At 42.8% G+C, this 12,428-nt stretch overlaps 1 protein-coding gene across 14 annotated transcripts in view; it reads left to right on the forward strand.

Annotated features, from left to right (window-relative positions):
- Positions 1-12,428, forward strand: part of nbeaa (neurobeachin a) — a 182,982-nt gene that overhangs the window by 134,404 nt on the left and 36,150 nt on the right. For 7 of the 14 annotated variants that reach the window (XM_058412232.1, XM_058412237.1, XM_058412239.1 and 4 more), the window contains exons 20-28: positions 2,746-2,869; positions 3,286-3,478; positions 4,507-5,451; positions 5,869-6,086; positions 8,204-8,357; positions 8,769-8,792; positions 9,211-9,288; positions 10,799-10,979; positions 12,220-12,344. In XM_058412232.1, the coding sequence (XP_058268215.1) occupies positions 2,746-2,869; positions 3,286-3,478; positions 4,507-5,451; positions 5,869-6,086; positions 8,204-8,357; positions 8,769-8,792; positions 9,211-9,288; positions 10,799-10,979; positions 12,220-12,344 (2,042 nt within the window). The remainder of the gene's footprint in view (positions 1-2,745; positions 2,870-3,285; positions 3,479-4,506; positions 5,452-5,868; positions 6,087-8,203; positions 8,358-8,768; positions 8,793-9,210; positions 9,289-10,798; positions 10,980-12,219; positions 12,345-12,428) is intronic. The other 7 variants (XM_058412236.1, XM_058412242.1, XM_058412243.1 and 4 more) reach the window with 3 other exon arrangements.

Genomic DNA, 12,428 nt, shown 5'->3' on the forward strand with positions numbered 1-12,428 from the left:
CATCACCGCCGCCGCCACCTTACCACCACCGCCGCCGCCACCACACCATTACCGCCACCGCCACCACAACCACCGCCATTACCGCCGCCGCCACCCACCATCACCGCCACCGCCACCACACCATTACCGCCGCCGCCACCGCCACCACCATTACCGCCATTACCGCCGCCGCCACCGCCACCTTACTATTACCGCCGCCGCCACCGCCACCATTACCATTACCGCCACCGTACCACACACTGCCACCGCCACCACCGCCGCTGCCACCGCCACCATTACCACCGCCGCCACCATTACCATTACCGCCGCCACCGCCACCACCACACTGCCACCGCCACCACCATTACCGCCATTACCGCCGCTGCCACCTTACCATCACCGCCGCCGCCACCGCCACCATTACCATTACCGCCGCCGCCACCGCCACCATTACCATTACCGCTGCCGTCCCATTACCACACCGCCACCGCCACCACCATTACCGCCGCCGCCACCATTACCATTACCGCTGCCACCACCATTACCATCACCGCCGCCGCCACCGCCACCACCATTACCGCTATTACCGCCGCCGCCACCGCCACCATTACCATTACCGCCGCCGCCACCGCCACCATTACCACACCGCCACCGCCACCACCATTACCGCCGCCGCCACCATTACCATTACCGCCGCCGCCACCATTACCATTACCGCCGCTGCCACCGCCATTACCATTACCGCTGCCGCCACCGCCATTACCATTACCGCAGCCGCCACCGCCATTACCATTACCGCCATTACCGCCACCGCTACCACCATTACCGCCACCGCTACCATTACCATTACCGCATCCGCCACCGCTACCACCTACACCGCCATTACCGCCACCGCCACCACTATTACCGCCACCGCCACCATTACCATTACCGCATCCGCCACCGCTACCATTACCATTACCGCCGCCGCCACCATTACCGCCGCCGCCACCATTACCATTACCGCCATTACCGCATCCGCTACCACCATTACCGCCGCTGCCACCACCACCATTACCGCCATTACCGCATCCGCCACCGCCACCACCATTACCGCCGCCGCCACCATTACCATTACCGCTACCACCATTACCATTACCGCCATTACCGCATCCGCCACCGCCACCACCATTACCGCTGCTGCCACCATTACCATTACCGCCACACCGCATCCGCCACCGCCACCACCATTACCGCCATTACCGCATCCGCCACCGCCACCACCATTACCGCTGCCACACCGCATCCGCCACCGCCACCATTACCATTACCGCCGCCGCCACCGCCACCATTACCATTACCGCCATTACCGCATCCGCCACCGCCACCACCATTACCGCCGCCGCCACCACCACCATTACCGCCATTACCGCATCCGCCACCGCTACCACCATTACCGCCATTACCGCATCCGCCACCGCCACCACCATTACCGCTATTACCGCATCCGCCACCGCTACCACCATTACCGCTGCTGCCACCATTACCATTACCATTACCGCCGCTGCTACCTTACCATTACCGCCGCCTGCCACCATTACCATTACCGCCGCTGCCACCATTACCATTACCGCCACCCTACTACAATTACTGCTATTACTGCTGCTGCTACTATTACTATTACTGCTATTACTGCATCTGCTACTGCTACTACTATTACTGCATCTGCTACTGCTACTACTATTACTGCTATTACTGCATCTGCTACTGCTACTACTATTACTGCATCTGCTACTGCTATTACTGCTGCTGCTACTACTACTATTACTGCTATTACTGCATCTGCTACTGCTACTAGTATTACTGCATCTGCTACTGCTATTACTGCTGCTGCTACTACTACTATTACTGCTATTACTGCATCTGCTACTGCTACTGCTATTACTGCATCTGCTACTGCTACTATTACTGCTATTACTGCTGCTGCTACTGCTACTACTATTACTGCTACTATTACTATTACTGCTGCTGCTACTGCTACTACTATTACCGCTATTACAACAAATAGTGGTTTTGCAATCAAGGACTCCATGCTACTGAAAGCAAAAAGGATGAAATAAACCTCTGTTAGCTGAACAAAATTAGCCAGTTAACATAAGCATTATAGCCTTGGCTATATATGACAGTGTTGTTGAGTCCTTGAATCTGATTGGTCAGAAGTTGTTTGTCTTCAGCATTTCTGACAGCAGATCAATTCAAAGTGCAGGTTTATATTAATGCACTCATGTAATGATTTATTGTTTCTGTTGTCACAGTTTATTCACAGACTCGTATGGTGGATGTTTTTTCTTAAAAAAAAAAAAGACGTGGAGACATTTATTTAGCAGTTGTGGAAGGAGTCTCCAGTGTCAGTCAGAGGTCAAGCTCAGTGACTTGATGTTTTCTGATAATGCTGAGTCCAGGACGTATGACTTTTTAATGTTCGCATTGTTCATAGATTAATTGTAAAAGAAAAAAAATTGTAAATGTTGGCAGCAGCTGGGAAATTGCTATAAGAGAAATAATGCAGAGTGTGCTGTTATTGTAAATCAAAATAACAAAATAACACAATCCCATGTATTAATAAAATCCTGTTGTTTCTGATTTTTTTTTTAAATGAAAGTGAAGTACTTGAGGACTAGGACTTTTTAAACTGAACAAGGAAATGAAATCATCCTCATACAGTTTTTCAAGCTGATCACAAATCGTATTATTGTGTCTTGACGCCTCTTGTGTGTTGTGTGTCAGTGATTCTGAAGGTGGTGGCGACTCTGCTCAAGAACTCCACTCCCAGCGCCGAGCTGATGGAGGTGCGCCGCCTCTTCCTGTCCGATATGATCAAGCTCTTCAGCAACAGCAGAGAGAACAGACGGTATGTAGTTACACACACATCCCAGTATTTTTAATTAAAACCGTTCCTGACATAAGAAAGACATCACATATCGAGTCCCTGTTTAACAGTAATGTTGCTCAGTAAAACAAACCAGTGCATCTTAAACCCATCTTTTCACTAGCTTCACATTTCCTCGGGCAGCAGCGTTCTGCAGCGAGCAGATGGAGCAAGAACGCACAGTGGCAGAACTGGCAGGACAAATAAGCAAGAGCAGCACAATTCCTGCAAAACAGATGTTTCAGTCTAATCAAACATTTGATAATGGAAGTGTTGAGATGTTCGACTTACTGCTGAATCACTGCTGCTTTCATAAAAAGGCTGTACAGAGAAAGAAAGTTTTTAACCAGAGTGTTAAGTGTGTGTGTGTGTGTGTGTGTGTGGGATCATGGCTGTAGGTGTTTGCTGCAGTGTTCAGTGTGGCAGGACTGGATGTTCTCCCTGGGTTACATTAACCCCAAGAACCCAGAGGAGCAGAAGATCACCGAGATGGTATACAACATTTTCCGCATCCTGCTGTACCATGCCATCAAGTACGAATGGGGCGGCTGGCGTGTGTGGGTGGACACTCTCAGCATTGCCCACTCGAAGGTTGGCACACTTTTAGCAGCTCTTATTAGTTACTTCCTCTCAGTAGTGGCATCAGCTCTTACATCAGTTCATCATGATAAACCAGCAGTCTGGAAGTATGTGTAGACTTGAATGAAATGAATACAGTACAGTCTATTAGTTTCTAAAAAAGCTTTTTCTACAGTCAAAAACTAATATTATTACTTTAAAAATGGATTTCTCAAACAGCTTCACTAATACCGGTACTGTTGCAGAGAAAAAAAATACAAACTGTTAATGAAAATTTTCAGTCCAGTCTGCATCTGTAGTGTGTGTGCGATTCCAGTGAGAAACCCAACAGAAAAACTTGTGTACTCCTTACACAGTTGTGTGAAAAATCAAAAAGTCAAAAGTCAAAATTACACAACAAGAAGATCTTGGAGTAAGACAGGCATGAAGGTCTTCTATTTGAACACTGGAGCGATCCAGGTTTGTGTTTGTCTATGCACAGACTCACACATTAGGAACATCTCACCACAAATGATTTCTCTCATTCAAATTCGGATATCTCTGAATGATAAAGATTTAAGGTTTTATTTGCAAATATACTTTTAATGACTAAGTGAGTTTCTGATTTTTTTATTTTTTGTACAGAAAAAATGACAAAATTGTCTGTAGTAATTGTGCATATGCTATGTAGAATAGATTACGTTTATGGCATTTTGAAGATGGCCTTATCCAGAGCAACTTACTTATTTCATTTATAGATCTGAGCAGATTGAGGGTCAAAGGCCTTGCTCAGGGGCCCAGCAGTGGCAGCTTGGTAGACCTGGGATTTAAACTCACAACTTCCTGATCAGTAGTCCAACACCTTAACCACTAAGCTACCACATCCCAGCTCCGTTGAGAAATATAGATGTATCTAGCTGTATTTTAGTTCAATATATGTATTTCTCTGTGGTTTCTCTGCAGCAGATGATATACTGTAGTAAGTTGACAGGTGTCTGAGCACTCGGTTGAGAATTCAAGTGCAAGTCTGCGAAGCTAAGCTTGTTCAATTTTCCATCTAGGTGACGTACGAAGCACATAAGGAGTATCTAGCTAAGATGTACGAGGAATATCAGCGTCAGGAGGAGGAGAACATGAAGAAAGGTAAGAAGGGTTCAGTGAGCACCATCTCTGGTCTGTCAGCGCAGCCAGCATCCGTCAACGGCACCCGCGAGACAGACGACACGTCTCAGACGCACACTCCTGAGAGCGAGGCTGAGTACACTGAGAGCAGCGAGCCACAGAACCTGCTCACTGACGCAAAGGAGCAAGTCCATGTCCATGAGCTTCTGGTGGACATCAAGGCTGAGAAAGTAGAGGCCACTGAGGTGAAACTGGATGATCTGGACCTTTCTCCGGAGGCTCTGGGAGGAGGTGGAGGTGGAGGAGGAGGAATGGAAAACGGCCCACTGGTGGAGGTGGATTCACTGCTGGACGCCGCTTACTGCGTGCACAAGCTCAACGGAGGATTAGCTCCCAAGGAAGAGGAGGAACCAATCGTGAGGACGGGTACAAGTGAAGACGACGCCAACCTGGGGCCCTTGATCACGCTGGATGATGAGAAGGACATTACACCCAACAACAATGGCTTCCTCTTTCCAAAAAGTGAAGAGAAGCTGCTCCCCTCTCTGGCCACACCTGAGCCTCTGTCACTGTCCGGCCCAGAGCAGGTGCCTGTTGCACCCACTGTACCTACCTCTGTACCGGTGTCTAGCGCCAGCGACGACCTCAGCCTGCTGGCCCACATGACCTCATGCGACTCGGACCTGGCAGCCGATGATGACAGCTTTAAGCTGCAGAGCTCGCTGGCTGACATCAGCACGCTAGCTGAGGGCAGTGAGAGTGGCATAGGAGAGGCAGGAACAATAAAGAGCGGAGACGCCATCAGCACCGTGTCGGACACTGAGAGGTCAGACGACGGCAAGGACAAAGAGATGAAGAAGATCCAAACAACAGCCACCACACAGGTAGCAACATGTCTAGCATACAAAATGAGATTTTTTTTGTATTTGCACAGTGAATAGATTAATCTGTCAAACGGACAAAAATATTTTATAATAGAAATAAAATTATAATAAACATAGTTACATTAATCCATAAGTATCAGCTAAAACATAATAACAACAGCCATAACAAAATCTGTTGATTTTTAGGTCATCTCCGTGTATCTGTAAGATAATTCACACGTAAATTTACTTCAGATTAGCTATTGTGTAGCAAAAGTTTACCATTTGTGAAAAGAAGTTCTTTTGCATTTGTTTGTTTATAGGACTGAAACATGTCGTTTCACTCTGTTCCCTGCTCCTTCCACTGCAGTTGGACTTTTTCAGCAGTGTATTAAAATGCCAGAAAGCACTGAATGAGATTGAGTGTTTTGTCTGCAGGCCCTGCACGGGCGCTCGGCCAGTCAGATGGAGCGGGATCTGCGGGTGGATCTCGGCTTCAGAGGGATGCCCATGACTGAGGAGCAGCGGCGGCAGTTCAGCCCCGGACCTCGCACCACCATGTTCCGTATACCGGAGTTCAAATGGTCCCCCATGCACCAGCGCTTACTCACAGACCTGCTGTTTGCCCTCGAAACAGATGTGCATGTGTGGAGGAGGTGAGAGCCATCACTCTGTTTCTCATCTCCAGTCCACACATCAGTCACTGTACAGATTAATGATCATTTCCAGAGGTATTTTTCATAGTGCCATACATACGGTCAAGGGCAAACATCTGCACCTTGTATGGGTTTTTTTTTTTTTTTTTTTACATAATAAGAATAGATTTTTAAACATAAACATAAAACAGATATTTTCTTAAAAACTATTCATGATGTAACCTTTACCTTTGGGAATAATGGATGTGATGGGATGCAATAATTATAATAATATTAATTATCACTCAAGCTGAAATATGCAAGTGATCCCAAACTATATATATATATATACCGCTCAAACTTTTGGGATCACTTGCATATTTCATTTTGATTTGAGCTACTTAGGAAGACTCCATCAGCCAATCCATCTTGTGGGAGATGCTCCAGGAAGCATGGGGTGAAATCTCATCAGATTATCTTGAAAAATTGTTAGCTAGAATGCCCAGGCTGTAATTGCTGCAAAAAGGTTTTTTGATGAAGGCAAAGTTTGAAGAAAACATTCATCATTTCCATCAAAATCATTATTTCTAACTCTGACATGTCAGCATGTCCTGTTCTTTTGCTATATTTTCTGTTCAGACTAATTTTCTGGGTTTTTTTTCTTAGAAAACAATAAAATTTTTGAGTGATCCCAAACTTTGAGCGGTAGTGTGTGTGTGTGTGTGTATGTATGTGTGTGTGTGTGTGTGTATATATATATATATATATATATATATATATATATATATATATATATATATATATATATATACATATATATATATAATTAATATTTTATAGCTTATAAGCACTGCCTCCTAAAAGCATTCACACACACACCCCTGTCCAATTTATTTTGGAATAAATGAAATATAAATTATTCATTATTTTGATGTCATCAGAATTATTTAAAAACAAAAGCAGAAAAATGTCTTAATTGGAAAGAATTCACCCCCTTATGATTTACAGTCTGTATTAATATAAATACAGACTGTAAATTATTACATTTTTGAGCTCACACAGAATATATTAAACATGTATAACTGTTTATTTTAACTGTTTATCTGAAGTGGAAAAACTCTGGTGCTACCAAGATCAGGCCCGGAGTGCTCAGGTAAATGCCAGAGAAGTGTATACTAGTTCAGATACAATGCTGGAGGAGTTAGAGAGCTTACTGGCTGAAATAAAAGTGCAGACTTCAACAATATCATCAGCGCTTCACTGATTTGCCAGAAGGAAGCCACTTTTCAGAAAGGTCATGTTAGAAAACCTGAATGCTTTTGGAAAATGATCTTGTGACCTGATGAAGCTAAAGTTGAGTCACTCGGTATAAAGGCAGAGCATAATGTTTGATACAAACCAAAAACCCAGGAAACTGTATTCCTGTGAGCAGCACGGTGATGATAGCATCATGCACTGGGGCTGATTGTCAGCAGGAGGAACTGGAAAGTTTGGTGCTCTAAAAAGCAACATGGATGGAGCCAAATATTAGCAAATTGTTGAGGAGAAGCTGTAAGACATCTGCATTTAGGATGAAGATATAATTTCCAACAGGACAATGAGCCAAAGCACAGAGCAAACACTAGAGAGGACTGAATTAGAGAGGAAAAGACTTGTGTGTTTTTTGGAGTCAAAACTCAGACTTGAATCTAATTAAAAATCTGCGTCACAACCTGAAAATTGCTGGTCATCAACATTCTCCATCTAGACTGGCAGTGTTGTGGAAAAGTTGCACTGAGGAGTGGAAGAAAATGTCAAAAGTGCAGTAGCTCATAGAGACACAACCGAGACATCTGTAATATCTCCAGGAGCACAATTCACACTGAGGGGGTGAAATCTTCAATATAAGCATTTTTTAGATTTGTTTTCATTTTCAAATCACTTACAGGACATCTGGACACTATTTCAATTTATTTCTGTCACAAAAAATGCTATTATTTATTTTTGTTTAATAGCAAAAAGAGAAATGTTCTTTGGTATAGATGTTATACTCCATGCCTATGTTACGGCAGCAATGCAGACATATGGATCATATTGTTTATGGCTGTCGATGGTCTTACTTTCTTCCCTTCTGCTCTTTAATTGTCTATTTTTTGCAGCCATTCGACGAAATCAGTCATGGACTTCGTGAACAGTAATGAGAACATTATATTTGTACACAACACCATCCACCTCATTTCTCAGATGGTTGATAACATCATCATCGCCTGTGGAGGGATCCTGCCTCTGCTCTCCGCTGCCACTTCACCTTCTGTAAGTGCTACCACGGCGCCACCCACAGGCCGTTCTCTGCTGTAGACAGAAAGGTCCAGCTCGGGTTTATGATACTGAACCACTTGTAGATGGAGAGGCTGTGATCAACACTATGTCCTGTGCTTCTCTGATCATGTAGTTAATCTACAGAGAAGCTTTGAGGATGCAGTGTTCCTGATTGTCCTCAGCGCTTGTTAATCAGTCAGATCATCACTTTGTGAATTTGAGCTATAGTGTGGATGTAATCTCCTCTCTTTTATATTTTACTACTTATTACTAATTCATTTTCTAATAACCAATTTGTTTCACAACCGTTTTTTAAAAACTTCTGTTCATTTCTGTTTTTGTATCTTATCCGTTCTCTTTCTCTCCTTTGTCTTTTTTCTCGCTTTTTCTCTTTTGCATGTGCAGAGTTCTAAGGTTAGTGCAAACCCTGTAAGTTTCCATTTTGTTACGCTTTTCTAATTTGTTAACTGTTTGTTGTCTGCTTAATTTATATTGCTTTATATCTTGATATTATTCAACTTATTTCATTTATTACTTTATGGTTTAGTTTCTATACTAACTGCTGCTATGTGTGAATAACTCATATATATGTGAACAAGTCAGTTGAGTGACACATTATAGTGATTTTGAATCTAGAGAATCAATGCAATATAAAGCATCAGCTGCTTTGGCTCTTTTTCCATCTCCATAATTTTTGGCTCCTCATTTCAAGTACATACTATCAGATTATTATAAGTGCATTGAGCGCTCAGGCAGAGTGTCCATGTCTACTGAGACGTGTGTGTGTGTGTGTGTGTGTGTGTGTGTGTGTGTGTGTGTGTGTGTGTGTGTACGGTTATTGATAAAGAAGAAGCACACACCCTGCTCTCAGACTAAGGGCATTGAAGTGAAGCCTGTGCCAGGGAGCTCCTCCTCAGGGGGAGAGGTGGGTGAGCCATGTGGCAAAACACCCACAATGCACTACTGCATATTCAGCACTGCTCTTAAAAGACTCATCTTTTAACTAAATGTTTAGTTTCATTCTGTTCCGCAACAACCTCATGTCTGTTTCTCAGATGAAAATTGTGTTACTCTGTACTGTTTAAAAGCTCGTTTATAATTAAGTACAAGGCAGTTGAATTCAGGGAGAGACTAATTATTCACAATAAGAAACAGAAATGTAAAGACTTAGATTTTGTGGTTTGTTAGACCTTAGCATTTCCTAGCAAACTTGACTACTGTTTTCTAACATTAGGGATACTAACACTCACATTTTGCGGTTTGTGAGAGCTAGCATTTCCTAGCAAATTTTACTACTTAACTAAAATGCTTAAAGCTAATGGTTTTAGCTAATGTTAGCTGGTTTGCTGTTAACCTTGGCCACTCTTGTACATATCAAAGTTAGCCACATGTCAGCTAGCTTGCCTTAATCTTGACTACTGGTACACAGTGTTAGCTAGCTTGTTGCTGCTTGGTTTATTTGCATCATTAGCCTATCTTTAGCTTATCTGGGCTAGCTACTATTATTAAATAGTATTTCTTGAGAATTTAACTCGGTTATGCTGCCTTCTCAGTTTCCTCATTTCTCTGTAGTGAGTTTCATGAGATGTACTTTTGGTGGCAAAACAAAATGGATGCCTCCCTTCTTTTTTGTAATGTAATAATGTAATAACAAAAGGATTTAGCCTACAGTTCTGTCTCTGATTAATAACAGAAATACAACCAGCTTTACAGTGCACTTTGTCTAAACCCATGTTGGTGGCTACCATTTTGTTTGCTAACATGACCCAAACTTGGCTCTTGTGGAAACATTTGTGTTTGCTGATAGTCAGGGCATTATTCTGATAAATTTCACTCTCTCATCTTATTATATGGAAAATTCCTGACAGGACTTGAAGGCAACATTAGCTTCATTTAGGTAACTGGCTAGCTTAGCTAATGTGGATAAGTACTTGCTAGTGTGCTTTTTTTTGTTGTTGTTTTGTTTGTTTTACTGGTGCAAATAGATACTCCATGCTGAATTCATAAAGATTAAGGATTCATCTAAAACAAAATGTATTTCCCTAACTATGATTAACCTCTTTAAAACCCACTATATTAAAGCGGTTAGCAGTTACAGAGTTGTTACAGTTACAGAGCAGAATGCGATGATGTGTAAAATACCAGCGCACTGCACTGCCTGTTCACTCAGCGCACTCTCACACTGTCTGAATTGGGGCCAAGTCTTTCCACAGCTTCATTCAGCCTGTTCACCCACCAGCCCACCTCTCACTGGCACCCCTGTGTGTGTGTGTGCATCTATGTGTGTGTGTTTGTGTGTACCACTGAACATAGCCTGGCTGATTTCTATCATGCATGTTCATCCCAGTTGCAACTAAATTGTGTTTGTATTGATGTGTATGTTGTGATATTTAGAACCACTTACCTGTGTGTCTGTGTGTGTGTGTGCGAGACAGACAGAGCTGGAGAATGTGGAGGCCACTCAGGGCATGTCGTCTGAGACGGCAGTGACGTTCCTCAGCAGGTTGATGGCCATGGTGGATGTGCTGGTGTTCGCCAGCTCCCTCAACTTCAGTGAGATTGAGGCTGAGAAGAACATGTCCTCCGGAGGCCTGATGCGGCAGTGCCTACGCCTAGGTGTGTGTGTCTGAGTATGTGGCTGCTATAGTGTTTTCACGGCGTTACAGAAGCTGCGTTGATATTACCGAGAGAAAGACTTCGTTACACATGGGATTTAACACAGCAGTGCTTGAATGACAAGATAAAAGATAAAATTCGACCTAAAGGACAAATCACACTGTAGTGTTTTTTTAAATTTTTGTGGATGGTGTTGTGTGATGCAGTATGAACGAATACGCATCTTCAGTGGTGCTGTCCTTGTGCAGAAATATCATTAGTTACATAACTGCAACATTTGGTACTATAAAAGATCCAGTTTCATTTCTATGTTACCACTTTGTGTAGATCTAGAATGATTTAGATTTCTAACAGTTTGAATTATTTCCTATATAGCAGAATAAATAAATAAGTACTTTTGCATTTTTAATGCATAATTTCCTAAATATATTAAGACTACATGAAAGTACTTCTTTTTTTTAGTGTTTTGTTTTTCTGTTGTATTCCATTACAATTATATTTATCAGAAATAATGTTAAGTTAAATGTAGAATATATACATGAATTTCAGAATGTCTTAGACAAATCTTAGCAAAACTTGATTATATATTAAATCCATCTCATCTGAACAAGGAACTTCATTGGAAAATTAATAGTGTACATGTATTTAGTGCAGAATAGAGATGGTGAAGTTTTAGTTTCAAAATTCTAAAATAATATGTCAAAATTCTGTTGAGTTATAAATGGAACAAAATCCCAGGATTTCAGTGTCTCAGCCTTCTGGACCTTGCTGTAAGTGCTCAGTGAACTACATGACGCTGAGAAAGTGATGAAAGCCAGAATCTGCATGAACTTTTGTGAGCTTATAATACATCAGGTCACAAGTGTAAATTTAGGTAATGTTTCTTTTTGTTGGATTGAAATCTTTAAATTCTCCCTTTTTCCCTCTGTGTTTAACCTGAATTGCTGGAAATTAAATACATCCAGAAGAAACGTTCAGCTAGAGTTTTGAGGCGTATGTAAAGAAAAGGTCAGCATTTTCACTGGGCACCACTCGTTTGATATTTTTATATGGACTAGAGTAAGTTTCTGAGAACTCACTAAGAATAAAAAAGATGCTTAAATGCAGTGCTGCTGTGGGATGTGTTGTCCTTTTCATCCTGACTGAAAGAGACGAATGATTGCCTACAGCTTATTGCTCATATCTAACTGTCTGTCTGCCTGTCTGTCTCTATCTGTCTGTCTTTATCTCTCTCCCCCAGTGTGCTGTGTTGCTGTGAGGAACTGTCTGGAGTGTCGGCAGAGGCAGAGAGAGCGAGGCAACAAGTCGTCACTTCCTATCAGCAAGACACAGGACAACCTTCAGAGTACAGCTGCCACCAGCAAGGTGACATCAAACACACACACACACACAATGGCAAGAATCCAGACTTGTCATTTTGGCTACGAGGAAAACAAATACTTTCAGTTA

The sequence above is a fragment of the Hemibagrus wyckioides genome, linkage group LG16 (genome assembly GCF_019097595.1).
Source record: "Hemibagrus wyckioides isolate EC202008001 linkage group LG16, SWU_Hwy_1.0, whole genome shotgun sequence".
Lineage (NCBI taxonomy): Eukaryota > Metazoa > Chordata > Actinopteri > Siluriformes > Bagridae > Hemibagrus > Hemibagrus wyckioides.